This window comes from Sceloporus occidentalis, unplaced genomic scaffold (genome assembly GCF_023333645.1).
Source record: "Sceloporus occidentalis isolate IW3139 unplaced genomic scaffold, rSceOcc1.0.p SCAF_87, whole genome shotgun sequence".
NCBI lineage: Eukaryota > Metazoa > Chordata > Lepidosauria > Squamata > Phrynosomatidae > Sceloporus > Sceloporus occidentalis.
In genome coordinates this window covers 4,227,701-4,244,845 of record NW_028317067.1, presented here as the reverse complement: position 1 = coordinate 4,244,845, position 17,145 = coordinate 4,227,701, and the positions used below count along the sequence as shown (strand labels likewise).

Here is a 17,145-nt window from a genome sequence, read left to right as displayed (position 1 = left end):
AGCGTTTGACCTGCTTTATCTATTTTGCCTGACCCCTGGAATTTATTATTTTAGTTCCTGAATTATCTAAAACCATCTATGTTGCTTAATCTGTTGTTCTCTGCTCACGTCTCCGTTTCGCTGGTTACTAAACGTCCCAACAGTGTGTCACAACTCCCAACAGTGTGTCACTGCTCGTGGGAGTCTTAAATTTTACCATTTAGACTCCCCTACATCTAAATCTACATCCGCATATCAGTCTAATCCTGCACACAAGGGCAGTCTGGAACCAGAACATGAGGCAAATTTCATATGAGGGAACCAACAACTCCAGACAAGCTTTTTAGCCTTCTTGTGCCTCAGCAGTGTGGTGTGGTTGGTATCCCCTCCTAGGCACAAGTGAGCATAAAGATTAGTGAAGTTCCTTATTTGCAACTTGAAGTGTATGTATTACACAGATTTGTATTTTAGAAGGTGGTATCTGAATTGTACCATCAAGTATTTTGAATTTTCTCTTGCACAACACATTTTTCTTTCTGTTTTAGAAAAAGCTGTGGGATGTGGCTATAAAAGCTTTAGAATACCTGGTTGACAAATCTCTTGACACCGAGCAGGTTTTCATTTCCCTCAGGTAAGGATGCTATCTAAGATACACATATGGCTCATTATGTAAAAAAACTATACTAGTGATAACATAAAACAGTCAGTGATATGCGTTTTTTTAATGTTACCTTAGTCATTGCTACAGTTTTTAAACCTCAAAAGACACGGTAAAAGCTGCCCTTTTCTCTGTAGGTGTTTGGTGCGTCTTGTACTCTCAAGTGAAGCATCCATTTCTGAAGAGAGGTGAGACCAAGACTATGCATGAGTATGGGAATATGTTTACTCCCAGATGTGGTAAAATTTACTATGATCATACAAAATTAAACTTGATAATTGTTGGAATCCTTTAGGGGAAACCAATTGCCATTTTTCAGTTGTTACCAATATATTGGTACCTAATGGGTATCGTTACTAAACAGGGAGTTGGCAGAAGAGTTGCAGCTTCATCTCACTGATTTCACATTATGAAGGTCCTATCCCATTGAGCTTCACCTCCATGAATGGCTTGGATGGAATCAAATAAGGACACAGCTGTTTTTTATTTTTATTTTTGTACTCTTCATGACAATGACTTAACATTCTGCGGTGCCATAATTTTCTTCTTTCTCTCATTTAGTGGACCCACACAAGTTTTATTTTTTATATATATATATATATATATATATATATATACAAAAGCTAATGACGAAACCTGCCAAATAGATTCCAATATCTCTCCTTAGTTTAGAAATACTCAACGTTTTCATGTTATTTTGCAAGTTGTAGGGCAATAAGTACAAGTAGCATATTGTTATTTCAAATTTTTTTTTCCAAATCTGGTCATGCTGCCCCATGTCCTGTTTAGGACATCTTTGAAGCCAAAGTCAGTTCAACTTGCCCCCCATCAAACCATATATATTTAATAACTTGACACCCCAGGGTACTTGCTAGTATGCTAAAATGCATACTTGCTAAATGCTAGTATTTTAACCCTTTCCATGCATTAATCCTACTACCAGTCTTTGTCAAACTTTGTGATAGTAATTTGTTTTTTTTCCACACACATTTTACTTCGTGTATTAATTTACAGATCCTAGTATAGTTCAATGTCAAACAACACCCCAGAATATGTGTTGAAAAGTCTGCCCCATGCCCTATTTGGGACATCCTTTAAGCTGGCCAATTCAATTTACCCCATCAAATGATAAATGTTTGAAAACTAGACACCCTAGGGTATTTCAAAAGCTGTTATTTTAACTCTTTGCATGCACACATTTTACGACCAGCCTTTGTCAAAGTTTGCATTAGTATTTTTGTGTGGTTTTTTCTCACACGTTTTACTTCAGGTTTGATTTTACAGCACCTGGTATATGTCACTGACAAACACCCCAAAATGTGTTCAGCATCATCTCACAAGTACAGTGATACCCCCATGCATAGGGTTGTTGGAATGTTTGGCCACATTTTGGAGTTGTGAATTTCAACGTCGGTCTTTGCCCATGTCCTATTTGGGCCATCTTTGAACCCAGCCAATTCGGCTTATTAAATCATACATTTTTTTCAACTAGACACCATGTAGACATTTAAAAATGCTAGTCTTGTAATTCTTTCCATGCACTTTCCATGCACTTTCCATCAGTTGTGAATTATTTTTACATTAGTTAACTTTTTTTATTTTTTGTTCTTATTTATTTTACTAATAACATTGTGATTAGAACGCTGGGCTCCATTGACTTGCATGGCAAAATGCAACCTGTGTTCAACCTGCAGGGGGAGCCCAGAGTTCCCAGGAGGCTGCCATCTTGCAAGAGGCAAAGTCTCTCGCTGTGGCGCTTGTGACTGCTCTTCACGTTGACGCTCTGTGAAGCGATCAGAGCCCCTGGTTTAGATTTCGGTGTTTATGAACACTGTTTGGGAGAAGAAAGCAATCATGGATCGTTTTCTACACAAGTTTAAAGTCATGTTTTGCCAAGCATGTCAGTTTTCCACAAGATGTTTTTCTGTGATGTGCCTGACACGCCAATCGTCAAGGAGTTAAATCAGTTAGACTCTCACTGATTGATCTATCAGGGTCAGCTCAGCCTTTCTTGCAGAGAAATTTGCCAGGGATGGCCCTATATAGTGCATATTTAATTCATTAAAACATTACCTCTCCTGCCAACTCCTTTAAAATGTTACGTTACTCTGCCACTTATATGAAACTGGATCATATATCTATATCCAGTGTGTCTTGGTGACATTCATTCTTGTGCCAACAACAGAAAAAGCTCAGTAGATTGTTAGTCTCCTTAGGGCTTTTGGGAAGATGCAGCATTTCGTACACCGTTAACAAGGGGAAATTCTGTGTACAAACTATCAGCTGAAAACCAGCAGCCACATAAAATAAAGAGACTAAGACAACAAAAGTCTATGCAAAGTGACTCTTCAGGAGAGTTTTGTGAGTATCTTATATACACCCATATATTGTATAAATACGTGTGTGTATTTACAATTTTCACTTTTGAAGGCGCAAAGTATATAATCAGACAGCTCGTAGTTTCTGCTTAATCTGACTGTGATGTGTCATTTTAATGAAATTATTACTATTCGTAATGCTGTAATTTGGGTCAACATTTACCTGAATATTTTGTTTCCTTAGGACCGGTGACACAGAACGACTGCTTTCATATTTAAAAAGTGGTAATATCTCTCAAGCTCTGTTTTTTCTTATTCATCATAAACATGCCCCGTGTGATTTGAGAAGTGTAGCGCTCTGTGAGAGAACTCCACTTATGGCTGTGTGGCTATACAGAAATCTCAACCGTTACTACTTGTGATTGAAAACGACTAGTTTTTACTAGTAATAATATGAATGCCTTCTAAAAGTCCTGCTGACACATAGGCCATAGGGGTTTAAATCATTAAAAGGTGAGTTGTACATGACATGGAGAGATAAAAAATGTCCTCTTACCACACTAACTATGCATTATGAAGGACTTCATGAGGCATAGTTACTGAGATCACACCCTGCACTTACTATTTTTGAATATATGCCAAAGTGTATTTTCCCACAACCTTCCACTGGTTAGTACAAAATATCTACAGTAAACGGCTCTGATGCCAGGCAGTCAGTAGTAGCAGTAGTAGGGATTCCTCATTGACTCTTATGTGTGTAGTATTTGTGATCGCTTTGTCATGGTTCCTCATGTTCCATTTTCTCAAAATTTCAGGTTGCTATGTAGCAGATCAACTCAGAGGTGTTTATTCACTAAAACGTGGATTGCATGCCCTAATTAAAGAATTCCAGAATTGTGTGTTGTTTTTTTTATAAATTGCATAAACTCTGTGCTGCAGTCAAGTTGATGCCAGTGTAGTATAATTTAATTCAAGTGGAAATGCAGAATGTTGTTACTACCTGTATAAGTTTGCAGCTACAAACTTGTTTATACTGCCAACTTGTATACTCTTGCATGATAGTGAATAGACCAAGGAGTGATTATTGAACTAGTATGGATTTATTTAAGTAAACCAGACCATGTACACAGTTATTTGTTGTCCCACATATTCAGATAATTATTGGCAACCATTATTGTAACGCCTGAATTCTGGTTTCTGTTTTGGCTTTGATTTGGTCTCTTGTAATATTTTGTTCTATCATTACTTTGGCACAAACATTTGTATTTTAATAATACAAAGGAAGAATTCAGTGCATGCCCAAGGTATACCATTCAAAAAACACCTAAAGCATAAATATTGGGGATTATGTCATACCATATTGGCATATATTGCTTAGCCCGCCACTTCATCAAAGCACCCCAAGTTTGGATCAAATCTTTCATGGCTATATTGCTTACCAAGGAGCTACATCAATGGGACTGCCCTGCATTTTAACCCAAACGAGACTCTCAGGCAATTTAAAGCCTTCTCTGGACACCAATAGCTCTTCATTCCTAGGGCTTTTTGGTACCTTACATCCAAGAGCTTTTTTTTTTATTTTATAATGTCTAGGTTTAATTAAGATTCCCCTTTTACGTGCTTGATGTACCCACGGAGATACAAATAGGGCTTTCATTTAAAACCATAGAAATATGCAAAAAATAATAATTGTGAGTGCTAGTATGTAAAAAAAAAATTAAAAAAAAAATGGGTAAATAGGGAAATAGATTTTATTTTACAGTTTTGGTGCCAATGTAGAACAATGAGCAATTTTTTTTATTGATTTTCACAAATAAGAATTTATGTTTGATCCAGGTCTGCTTAACTCTGACAGCAATTGGGCCATTTGGCAGCCATGTTTTCCACTTGTGAGGCTTCCAGTAAAACCGTATTGCTGTGATTAGTCATCTGTGTGGCAGTGCTGCAGATCTGAGATCTGAACTTGCCTTGTAATTAGGGCTGCAACAACTAATCGATAAAATCGATAATAATCGATAATGAAAATCGTTGCCAACGAATTTCATTATCGATTAGTTGAATCGATTTTTATCGATTATTAAATGAGGGTTTTATCAGAGCAAACGCTCTGAAAAATACCCCTCATTATATAAACCGTTTCAGTGACTCACAGCAGCAGCTCCTACTTACCAGCCCCTCCCTGTAATCACTGTGACAACTGGCCCCGCCCCTTCCTTCTCCCAGAAGGCCAGAACCACATGGCTGTGACACTCATCTAACTGTAAGTATAACATTAATATTTGGGCTGCTGAAAGTTAGGGGAGGTGGGAGTTAATTTAGGGGCAGTTATGGTTAATGGGGTGTTTAGGGTTAATTTAGGGGCTGCTATGGTTAATGGTGTGTTTAGGGTTAATTTAGGAGCAGCTGTGGTTAATGGGGTGTTTGGGCTTAATTTGAGGCAGTTTTGGTTAATGGTATGTTTAGGGTTAATTTAGGGGCTGTTGTGGTTGATGGGGTCTTTAGGGTTAATTTAGGGGATGTTGTGGTTGATAGGGTCTTTAGGGTTAATTTAGGGGCAGTTATGGTTAATGGGGTGTTTAGGGTTAATTTAATGATGAGGACTGAGGGTTAATTTTATTAATTTATTAAAGTTAACTTAAGGTGCAGTTAGAGATAAAGGGGGGCAAACTAAGGGCAATCTAAATCCTGGGGGCAGTGAAGATTAACCCTGTACTTATTTATAAAAGTATGGTCTGTGACTCTATGAGGGGACTATGAGATATCTGGGGGGTATAAGGCATATCTGGGGAGGACGGAGTGACATATCTGGGGGTGTAAGGCATATAGGGTATATAAGGCATATGTGGGGAGGGCAGTGTGGCATGTCTGGGGAGGATGGAGTGGTGAATCAGGGTGTATAAGGCAGATCTGGGGCCACAGTGGCATATCTGGGGGTAGAGTGGAGTGCCATATGTGGGGAGGGCAGTGTGGCATGTCTGGGGAGGATGGAGTGGTATATCGGGGTATAAGGTGTATCAGGCACAGTGGCATATGTGGGAGGCAGCGTGGAGTGGCATATGTGGGAGGCAGCGTGGAGTGGCATATGTGGGAGGCAGCGTGGAGTGGCATATGTGGGAGGCAGAGTGGAGTGGCATATGTGGGAGGCAGCGTGGAGTGACATATGTGGGAGGCAGCGTGGAGTGGCATATGTGGGAGGCAGCGTGGAGTGACATATGTGGGAGGCAGCGTGGAGTGGCATATGTGGGAGGCAGCGTGGAGTGGCATATGTGGGAGGCAGCGTGGAGTGGCATATGTGGGAGGCAGCGTGGAACGGCATATGTGGGAGGCAGCGTGGAGCGGCATATGTGGGAGGCAGCGTGGAGCGGCATATGTGGGAGGCAGAGTGGAGTGGTATATGTGGGGGGCAGCGTGGCAAGCCTGGGCTCAAACGTGCATAAATTGTGGGGGGCTGGTTGCGAAATAAAGGCAAGAAATGCATTTTATCAAATTTTTTTTTATTATGCTGTTTGTATTTAATATAATTTGTTTATTACATTATTTTAAATAAATGAAAAATTGACATTCATTTTTTTTATCCGATTAAAAAATAATCGGCCAACTAATCGATTATGAAAATAATCGTTAGTTGCAGCCCTACTTATAATAGATCAAATATTGTATTACCCTATCTGTGGTGAACAGTGAACTTCCTGTCTAGGTCTTATTAAAACCAAAACCATTTAATGAATAACGCTGCTTCACATCTTACTGTAGTTTCATAAAGGTGACGTGCTGTTAGTGTACTCCGAATAATTCATGCCTGTTCTAGTCACTGGCAAATTCATGCATTTTTCTCATTGGGTGCATTTGTCTTTTCAAAGCTTACGAGAAGCTGTCAGAGTCCCAGATTGAGGGTATTATTAGCCATGACAAGCGTTCAATTGAAGCACACTGGTTCAGAAAAACAGGTGAGAATCTAGTATCGCAGTATGCTTTACTGTGTTATACTTCTTCAGCTTTTTCCCTACTAGTGTCATTAAAGGAACATTTTAGTCTGTGATGTTGTGTTTTTGTGCACGTTGGAGTGCAGTTTAAATGGAAAGGCAATTAATGTTTTCTTTTTTCCAGGACAATTCAAGTTTTCTTCTGAAACAATTATCATTTATATATACGCTTTCATTTAATATGGGAGGGGACCCTTTTTTTGATTTCTTCAACAGAAAATGTGCAAATATGCAGTCATGTGTGATGACGCTGTTTGGTGCTGCAGGCTGTCCATTTAAACACCTGGGACTGATTTTCTTTAGTTAGTCATGACACCTTTATTTAACAGATTTAAGCCTAACATAGGAACTGTTCTAAAATAATTTCCCTCACCCTAACAAAAGCTGCCTAAACCAATCAGTGTCCACGGTGTGGGGAGGAAATAACTTAATGATAGAGAGAGAAATAAGTTAATGGGACATGAGAACAAGAGGTGGGGATGGATTTTTGAATGGTATGCACATAAATGGTATTTGTGATACGTATGTAAGTAAATATTGAAATATTTGAATGCAAACAGTAAAGCCTCCAACTGAATATTAAATTAAAAAGCAAATAAACTGTTCTTCTTACAAAAGAACAACAAACAGCACTCTGTAAGCATGACATTGTATTAAAAGAAAAACATCCTCATCACAGGCCTTTAGGCATAGTAAAGTGTTTGCCAATACGCCATTTTTGTGTGTGCACTATATAAATAGCATTTGTCTCAAAAATAAATTCAGTACAAACATGTATAATCAGTTTTGGACTTATTTTGCTCCCAAACTAGCATGGAATTTGGCTGTTCAATCTGTGGACTTCCCTAAAGTGATGAGTGATGCCTTCATCCTTTCATACAAGGTATTGGTTGGGCCAGTTGAAGGGATGTTGTTGAAGTAAAATGATGAAACCTCACCTTGTGTCTCTGTACAGCTGTCCCTGTTCTGCACATGTGATAAGCCAGTTTTGGTGGCACAGAAGTCTTGCCTTTTAATGGCAGCTGCTGTTGACCTGGAAATGGCTAGAAAGAGCAGTGACCGCTCAGAACAGGTATTAACGGTGAAAATATGCACAATAAGAAGCACTTTGAGCCTAAGCACGCATACTGTATGATTATAGTCTCTTGATGTTCATGTGCTTAGGGTTTAAGTTTCATCGGTACATTTTCAGTGCTCTAAATTGTATTTTGGCATTAATTACACTTTTTTGTTGATGTGCAGTTTACCATCAGATCTCATTTATAATATGTATTTTTGTACTGACATAATTTAGGTCCAATGTTTTAGGAAAATAATATGAGTAATTTTTGTACCTGTGTATAGTATGCATTTAATCTTAGTTTTTTTTAATACAGAAAAAATTTAAAATACCTCAAATTGTAAAGTTTCTATAAAAATTTATATATTTAGTTCTATTTTCTGTACAGGTGGAGCTGCTCACTAAGTCACTGGATCATATTCAGCTGTGCCAGGAGATCTGGAAAGTTCTGCAGTTCTCTGGTATGCTCTTCTCACGGCCGTACATTTAATTTCTAAATTCAGCAATTATATTACCTTTCTGTGTGATCTCTTCACAGGTGACTTCTCTCAAGATCCCACAGAGATTCTTTTGGTTCTTTATGAATTTGAAATCCGAGCCAAATTGAATGACCCAAGGCTGGAGAACATTTTTGAATCGGTGTGGGAGCTGCCCAAACTTGAAATCAAGACTTTGGAAACCATTGCATGTAGGTGACCTTTATGCAGAGCTTGATTGTGCAATGTGCAGTGTAAGGCCGTGTGCTGTTGTCTATGTGGATGTCCTGGCAGCCAGCCTGTATGGTATGTGCATGGACAAATTAATGTAGTTTCCATTTCATCACATGTCTATTAACTTAATACCAAGTTGGCCTGATAATTACCCTAAGAGTAAACCTCTTAAACCGTGGTATTTCCTAAATAGCTGATGTGCCATCTCAGTCATTTTTGTGGTGAAAACTCACTCACTGATATAGAAACTCATTTAGCTTTATTGTGTTATGCTTTATCTAGTGCTTTGGTGACTTCTCAACTAACGCATAACCTGAGCTTGAGTTAAAAAGGTTTCCCACAACATGTGCTGCAGAGCTGAATCAAGAGGGACTCAACTCTTGGTAGTTAAATATTGCCCTGCAAGCACACTGTCCCTACTGCCATTCTCACTGCTAACCCTAGGCTCACACCTGACATGCTAACACCAAAAATTAACACATACACATACTCATGCTAACACCATACTCTTACACATGCACATTTGTTTTTTAGATATGCTACTTAAGGGTAAACACCGAACATGTTGTTGAAAGGAATACTGAAACTTATTTCTGAATAATCTGATGCCAAGAGTTTAAAGAAAAAATATCCAGCTTTGCAGAAAGATTTTAATCAGAAGCCTTTGATTTGGGGTGGAAAGGAACCTCCCTGACTGATGATTCCTCTAATGCCTTTACTAGTGACTCCTTAAATCTTCCATCCACTCTCCTTCTCTCTGTCCCCATCCCTTTGGTCTCTCCCTTTCTTTACTATCTTCAGTGTACCTCACACAGTTGCCCTGCCTTCACTGCCTGAAGAGCATGAATTACCTGACCTTGCTGAGTTCCTCTGTTGCCTTGGCGTGCCTTACAATGCCCTTTACTATTACTCCATATTTCAGCTTTTCATTGCATCCCCCTGATTTAGAAGCACATCACCTTTTACTGGCATATGTAATAAAAGAAAAAGTGGTGTGCTTCTAAATCAGGAGATTATTCCAACATAAAAGAATTGTTCAGCCATTCCAAAAATGATTTTCAACTAACTAACTTTTCCAATTTTGTCATTCATTCATGAAGTAAATAGGAACTCGTCCAGCCCTTTTTGACCGAGACACTTTGAACTCCAATTCCCTTACTGCACCATCTGTATTAATGACATACAGAGTTTATGTAGATAGTTGTATGTGTTTTACATACACTACTAAACTACTCTTTGGTCTTTCTGAAGATTTATCTATGGAAACCCCAGCATACTACCCATCTATTTGCAAGCGTGCACTGAGGGGAGTGCTATCTATCCTGAAGAAACAGGACCCACTAGATGTCACCAAGTTTAGGTAATATATTTAAGAAAGACTTTCTGCCATAAAGTTAACAGCACATAGATATTTAAAAGTGGCATGCTGATAGATAGATATTTACAGATATTTCTGGGAATGAGAGAGACAAGAGTTAGAAATGTAGGATCAAACTTTAGCATTTTTGATTACTATAAAGTTGTGTAATAGCATTATTTTCTCTTTTTAGCAAGCAGATGAACTCTTAGCCTCTATAATGATTTCTGTCAGGAAGTAGCTTTGTCTACCATCCCTGGCAACACACCCAGTCTTATAAATAAAGCTGCCCTGGTTTCACTGAGATTTACAGGCAAATTGACTTGTGGGACATTGTATTTAAGGCTTTCATATTTCAATAAGTCTGTATTACAAGAACTCATAAGCTTTTCTCCATGTGAATCAAGCATCCCTTACATCAGGGGAGGGCTGGCAGCCTAAGGCCTGGGGGCAAATCAAGTGAAGTGGCTCCGCCCCCTCGCACTCACCTTTCACCCCTCACGCTGCCCCTATCACTATGCGGCCATCAGGCTTCTGGAAAACTTATCTAAACGGCCGCTAGGTGCTGATGCCACCGGCCGGAGCTACTTTTTTGTATTTATTTAATATTCCGGATCGGCTTGCCATATTAAAAATAATTAAATAAAGTATTAAAGTAGCGCCGGCCGGCAGCATCAGCAGCCAGCGGCCGTTTAGATTCGATTTCCAACAATCTGATGGCCGCATAGTGATGGAGCAGCGTGAGGGGAGGGGGCGGAGCTTTCACCCCTCACGCTGCTCCCATCACTTGGCGGCCATCGCATACGGCCGCTGGGTGCTGATGCCGGCGCTGCTTTAATACTATTTTTTTTTTTCATTTAATAGCCGATCCGGCTTGCCATATTCAATTTTAAAAAAAAGTATTAAAGTAGCGCCGGCCGGCGGCATCAGCACCCAGCGGCCGTTTAGATTAGATTTCGGGCGGCCTGGGGGGCAATTGCCCCCCGGCCCAGCCCGCCCCTGCCTTACATACACATCCTCACAGAAGTGTGACTCTCCTAGCACGTTATAGCACGTGGATAGAAAAATCATACTTTGAGAAAATGCTTTTACGAAGAATACTGAGATGTAATACAAGAGCCAGCTTGTAAGTGAAACATGTAGAGCTGTAATACTGTTTTCTACCCCCAGTAAATGTCTGCACAGTCTGATAAAGCTAAGTTCACCTGAGAGTGCAGGAGGCCTTGAGACCTGTGTCCAAGAGGAGGTGTGGAAGTACTACCAAGAAGCACTTGCAGTCCTCACCAGCTGTGTGAGTACAGCACAACACGCAGTATACATACACTGGAGCATTTCAGCTACGGGAAGGGACATCTCTGGCCTTCTTATTAAAAACATTTACCTCTATATATCACTTCTTATCAAGTATCCCTAATATGCAAATTAATGGTACCTGATCATAAACAACGTGCTTTTGCTTTGTAAGTATCCATGCTGCATAATATAGGTCTTAGCTCATTTACACCTGTTGACCTGTGGATGCCAACCAGTGCCTTTCCAATTGGTAATGTAAGACATGGTGAGCCAGGGTGGGCTTGAGCCCAGCACAGTGCCTGTTATGATTGGAGGGTTTTGCTCAAGTACTGTAATGTATCCACCGCTAACTAAAATTTTGGTACCAAAAATGTAGGTAAAGGTGATAGTTCTCTGGCTGTTATTCCAGTATAATTCCTATCTGTTGGATAGCCCAGTATTACATCCTTGTGCTTGTGCACAGCAACAGTGTTTCAGCCAATCAGGGCAGCCGTGCTGAGTAGATGGCAACGTTGATGGGGGACGCTTTATCTGTGGCAGATAGGATAAGCCCCATCAATGTGAAAAGGCTCCGTAAGAGAGCCTTTCTTGCCAGGGACCTGTCCTCTTCTTCTGGGGATACAGTCTCGGTTTCAATTAGAAGAATTAAAAAGGGATACCTTCCCTCCAGTGGCGTCGGCAGGGGGGCCAGAGGGGGCCATGGCCCCCCCTAAATCATGCTGTGCCCCCGGTGTGCCCCCCCAATTGAAACGCCGTCTTTTTTTTTTTTTTTTTTTTTAATAGATCCGGAGGAGAGAGAGAGAGGCGCCGAGCGGTCGCTGAGGAATAAGTTCTCAGCGACCGTTCGGCGCCTCTCACTCTTTTCCGCGACCGCGAGGCCTCTGCCTTGGTCGCAGTGCCGGCATTTCAAGCCAAGCGCCGGTATATGATGTCATATCCGGCGCTCAGCAATGAAGCCGCGCACACTGCGGCAGAACCAGGAAGACAGAGACCTCGCGATCCCGCCGCTGGACTTCTACAAGCCCAAGGTAAGTGAACTTCAAAGGGGGGGGAGGAGGGTAGAAAGTTAGGAGGGGGTTAGAGAGTGAAAAGAGGTAGATAGGAAGTGAGAAGAGGTAGATAGGGATACATTGGGAGGGAGAGAGGGGGTAGATAGGATAGATTGGGAGGGAGAGGGGGTAGTTAGGATAGATTGGGAGGGAGAGGGGGTAGTTAGGATAGATTGGGAGGGAGAGGGGGTAGTTAGGATAGATTGGGAGGGAGAGGGGGTAGTTAGGATAGATTGGGAGGGAGAGGGGGTAGTTAGGATAGTTTGGGAGGGAGAGGGAGATATTAACATATATTGGCAGCAGGGGCTAATATTAATATTAATTGGCAGCAGGGTCTAGTATTTATATTCATATTGGCAGCAGGGTCTAGTATTTATATATATATCGGCAGCAGGGGCTAATAATATATATTGGCTGCAGGGGCTAAGTTTATATATATATTGGCTGCAGGGACTAATAATATATATTGGCAGTAGGGGCTAATATTAATATATACTGGTAGCAGGGTCAAATATTAATATATATCGGCAGCAGGGTATAATTTTTATGTATATCGGCAGCAGGGTATAATATAAGTATATATCCGCAGCAGGGGCTAATATCAATATATATCAGAAGCAGGGTGTAATATTTCTATATATTGTCATCAGCAGGGGCTAATATTAAAGAATGAGAAATAACTGCCTAACGTGTGTGTGTATATATGTGTGTATATATATATATATATATATATATATATATATATATATATATATATATATATATATATATATATATAGTGTATATGTACCGTTTTATAATTGGCCCCCATACTTTGGTTCCTGGCCCCCCATGTGCCCCCCCTAAATATGAAAGCTGGAGACGCCACTGCTTCCCTCATCTGAGGAACAGGATTTTGGTCCTTTCCCCTCATACTTGTTTGAAAAGAAAAGAAATTTAAAAGAAATCTTCCGGCACTCAGCATTACAAGCCGGCACCGAGACCGAACAGGGAGACTCGCCACAGAGGAGAGAGAGAGGGGCCACTCGGCGCCCCTTTCTCTCTTTCGCAAAGTGCCGCCTGGAGCGGTTGCCCCACTTGGCTCAATTGTCGGGCCGGTTTCTTGCAGGTTCATCGGCATTGTGTGTTAACTCTTAATTTACATGGTACTTTATTTGTTTAGCTTTTTGTTAAGGAGAGATGGTATACATTTATCTTCTATCCTGCAATATAGAGTGTGTTCTACTGGATGAGTTAACTATCTGTTTCCCATTTTTAAAATCGGAGTTGATCAGATCTCCCGCGCTCAGCATGGCCGTCCTGATCACCTGATTGGCTGAAATGCTGTTGCTGTGCACGAGCGCAGCGCAGGCATTTTCAGCTTGGAAATGTAACTCCGAGAGGCTGCTGCATACCCACTAGCTTTGCTAGGTGGTTATGCTCATCCCTAAAACAAAGAAAGTATGCTTATGATAGATTCCTGCAAACTCTATTATCCAACATTTAAACCTTTGAGGGGCAACTACATATATCATGTTTAGTAGCTCTATGGGTTCTAAAACTGTAGCGTAGGAGAGGCTTCTGATCAGCTACCAAGCTGAGTGGCAGCCACCTAACCTCATCTAGATGGAAGTCAAGAGCTTTTCTATTTAAAAAAAAAACCCCAAAATATAAAATTTCAATCTGATCCCTGCCTTCAAGCAACAATCAGGCCATGGTGCAGGCAGTCCAGTATGGTAACAGATACTGTAGGTGGAAGGGGATGTTAAATTGCCTGACGTATTATGAGATAAAATGGTTGGTAAAAAAAAAAAAAAAAAGTTAGACATACTTAGACATATATATGTTCTACCTAGAGTTTGTCTTTATCACAAATACATAATTTAACCTCTTCCTGTAGCATGTGCGTTCCATGTGCTATACTGTGTATTGTAAACTTTGTATGTTTGCTATGTATGTGTATGTACTACCCCAACTATTGGATACATTTAGTAAGGTGATGGAGTTTTTCAGAAAAGTATTCAGTTTGTTACTTTTACGGTTTGATTTAGAACAGGGGTGTCCAAGTTTTTTCTGCAGTGGGCCACTTCATCAGAATTGTATACGTGCGCGGGCCGCACTCGTTTTTCACTGTGACTAAAAATATGGCCTTTAATAAAATATGCAGATTAAAATAAAGTAAAATGACACAAAACCTTTACTCTTCCTCTCACTGATTTCTGGGCCTTGAAAGTTTTGCGACTACAAATTCAGGATTCCCTAGATTTATTCTAGGGATGAACTAAAATGAAAATTCTGGACCAAAACATTCAGGGTTCACTTAGCCAAAACCGAAAATGACCCCCACCTTTTAAAAATAATAATAAAAACTCACATGTTTAATAAAAGTAGGTAACACACAATTGGACAAAATTAGCAATATGACTTGGCATGATAGGAGTGTGATTGCAAACAGCAATCACACTCCTATCATACCCAGGCAACCAGTAAATGCTGGTACCTAGGCATGATGGGACTGTGATTGCTGTTAGCAATCACACTCCTATCATGCCAAGTCAGCCAGTACATGCTGGTACAGGGTGGCTGTAAGCGATGTGCAGACCCCATACTGCTGGCAGCATCACTACACAAGGGGGGCAGCTAGCTAGGTTTCAGCATGTACTGGCTGACTTGGCATGATAGGAGTGTGATTGCTAACAGTAGTCACAGTCCCATCATGCCTAGGTTCCAGCACTTACACATCCATCCAGTAAATGCTGGAACCTAGGCATGATGGGACTGTGATTGCTGTTAGCAATCACACTCCTATCATGCCAAGTCAGCCAATACACGCTGGTACAGGGTGGCTGTAAGTGATGTGCAGACCCCATACTGCTGGCAGCATCACTACACAAGGGGGGCAGCTGGCCAGGTTTCAGCATGTACTGGCTGACTTGGCATGATAGGAGTGTGATTGCTAACAGCAATCACAGTCCCATCATGCCTAGGTTCAAGCACTTACACATACATGCTATCACACACACACACACTCATTTATTCAGATAATCATTCATTCACAGATTCATTCCCTCAATCACACACACTCATTCAAACACCCTCCCCACCCCCTTACCTGCACTGCAGCTCCTCGATGCCGCTCACAGACTTCAGCAGGGGGCGCGGCCTCCCTCTGCCTTCTCTGCTAAAGCACAGAGGAAGTAGGATGTCACGTGAACTCCGCTTCCTCTGTGCAGTCCAGAAGACCCTCCCACAAGTAAGTAGCAGGGCTTGAGGTGCGGCTCGCGTAAGATCGGTTGCCCTGGCTGCATGTTGGACGCCCCTGATTTAGCATGTAGTCTACCTACAACTAGGTATCTTAAGTTATCCTGAAAAAATGTAGTTTTTCTCTAGGTAAAAATGCTGGTTTAGGGACTGCCATCCAACTTTTAAAATTAAATATACCGTGTTTTTTCCCCAGGAGGACTATCCAGAGCTTGAAACTTTATGGTTAATGACCCAATCCTGGAATACAGGAATCTGCCAGTATAGCCTGAAAAAATATGCAGATGCTGAGCGTTGGTGTGCATTGGCCATGCGCCTGCTGAACTACCTTGGGGATTTAAAGAGCAGTTATGAGAATCAGGTATGTACAAAAGGGACTTGGCTGTGAACATTTTTTTTCACGTGAGATTAACCCTTTTTTTACATAAGGTGTTTGTGCCTAAACTACTTTTTTTTTTTTTTTAGCACTTTTGCTTAACCTTGATTCTCCTTCAATAAAAAGTCCTTTAAGGTTATTGCCTAAATTCTTCTGTCACTTGCTGGGCTGAATTTGTAGCATTGCTGGGTTAATCACAAGGCAGCCACACAAGATGTTCAACATGATCCTGTAGAAATGTTGGGTGCCCTAACTTTACCTTTAGACAGGAAGAATTGTGTACTCAATTAATAAGCAGTCTATTATTCTATAATTTGATATCAAGAAATTATATATAAAACTGCAGAAATAGTGGAGGCAGTAAAGAAGAAAATGTTTGGCATGTGTGTCAAATTATAACTGATTTATTTAGTGCTTATCAGATATCTAAGCATATACGTGGCGAGACTGGCAAAAATGCAGGGACATACAGTACTAACCCCCATTTTCCCCTCTTTATAAAGATGGTTGGTCTGTACAGTGAGATACTGGACCAAGTGGATAAAGCGAAAAGAGTCCTTCCTAATGAAGAGTAGGTCCTCGGAAGTTTTACTTCACTGACCTTTAGCAGTTTTATCTCTTACTCTATCAACAATAACCATGTTGCATTTTGAACTGTAACTGTATTCCTTAATATGCGTTAGTATTTCTGTACAACAGATAAAAAGTATTCTGTATTTACTGTGTTGCAATCAGTACATACATTGTTATTTATAAATGTTAATGCAGTGCAGGAGTCTTTTTTCATTTAATAGAATGTTATCTAATATAGAAACATTGGGATTGGGCTTCAAGTATGTTTAGCAGTGGTGTAAAGGAAGATAAGGAGAACGTTCACAAAATACCTGATTCACAGACTCCTCTGAAAAGCAGAGCGAAAATGTGAGCTTGGCTTCCTCCCAGCACTGCCAATCCTAGGTACAATACAGGCATTTTAGCTGAAAAACAGCTTGTGCACCCCCAATTCATTCACTAAAGAATAGGGGAAAGAGGAGAAATACAATTGTCTTTCCACTATATGTAGTAGTAAACATACGGATGCAGTAGCAGGCATCTGGGTATTTACCTCTACGCCACGGATCG

The 17,145-nt window shown here is 40.6% G+C and overlaps 1 protein-coding gene across 1 annotated transcript in view; it reads left to right on the top strand.

Moving 5' to 3' along the window:
- LOC149284947 (testis-expressed protein 11-like) overlaps nucleotides 1–16,598 on the top strand; it is a 44,012-nt gene extending 27,414 nt beyond the window's left edge. The window contains exons 19-30 of the mRNA XM_089496065.1: nucleotides 525–610; nucleotides 775–825; nucleotides 1,908–1,927; nucleotides 6,816–6,902; nucleotides 7,751–7,821; nucleotides 7,894–8,019; nucleotides 8,393–8,459; nucleotides 8,537–8,686; nucleotides 9,960–10,068; nucleotides 11,236–11,377; nucleotides 15,847–16,008; nucleotides 16,527–16,598. Coding sequence (XP_089352191.1) covers nucleotides 525–610; nucleotides 775–825; nucleotides 1,908–1,927; nucleotides 6,816–6,902; nucleotides 7,751–7,821; nucleotides 7,894–8,019; nucleotides 8,393–8,459; nucleotides 8,537–8,686; nucleotides 9,960–10,068; nucleotides 11,236–11,377; nucleotides 15,847–16,008; nucleotides 16,527–16,598 — 1,143 coding nt within the window. The remainder of the gene's footprint in view (nucleotides 1–524; nucleotides 611–774; nucleotides 826–1,907; nucleotides 1,928–6,815; nucleotides 6,903–7,750; nucleotides 7,822–7,893; nucleotides 8,020–8,392; nucleotides 8,460–8,536; nucleotides 8,687–9,959; nucleotides 10,069–11,235; nucleotides 11,378–15,846; nucleotides 16,009–16,526) is intronic.
- The last annotated feature ends 547 nt before the right edge of the window (nucleotides 16,599–17,145 follow it).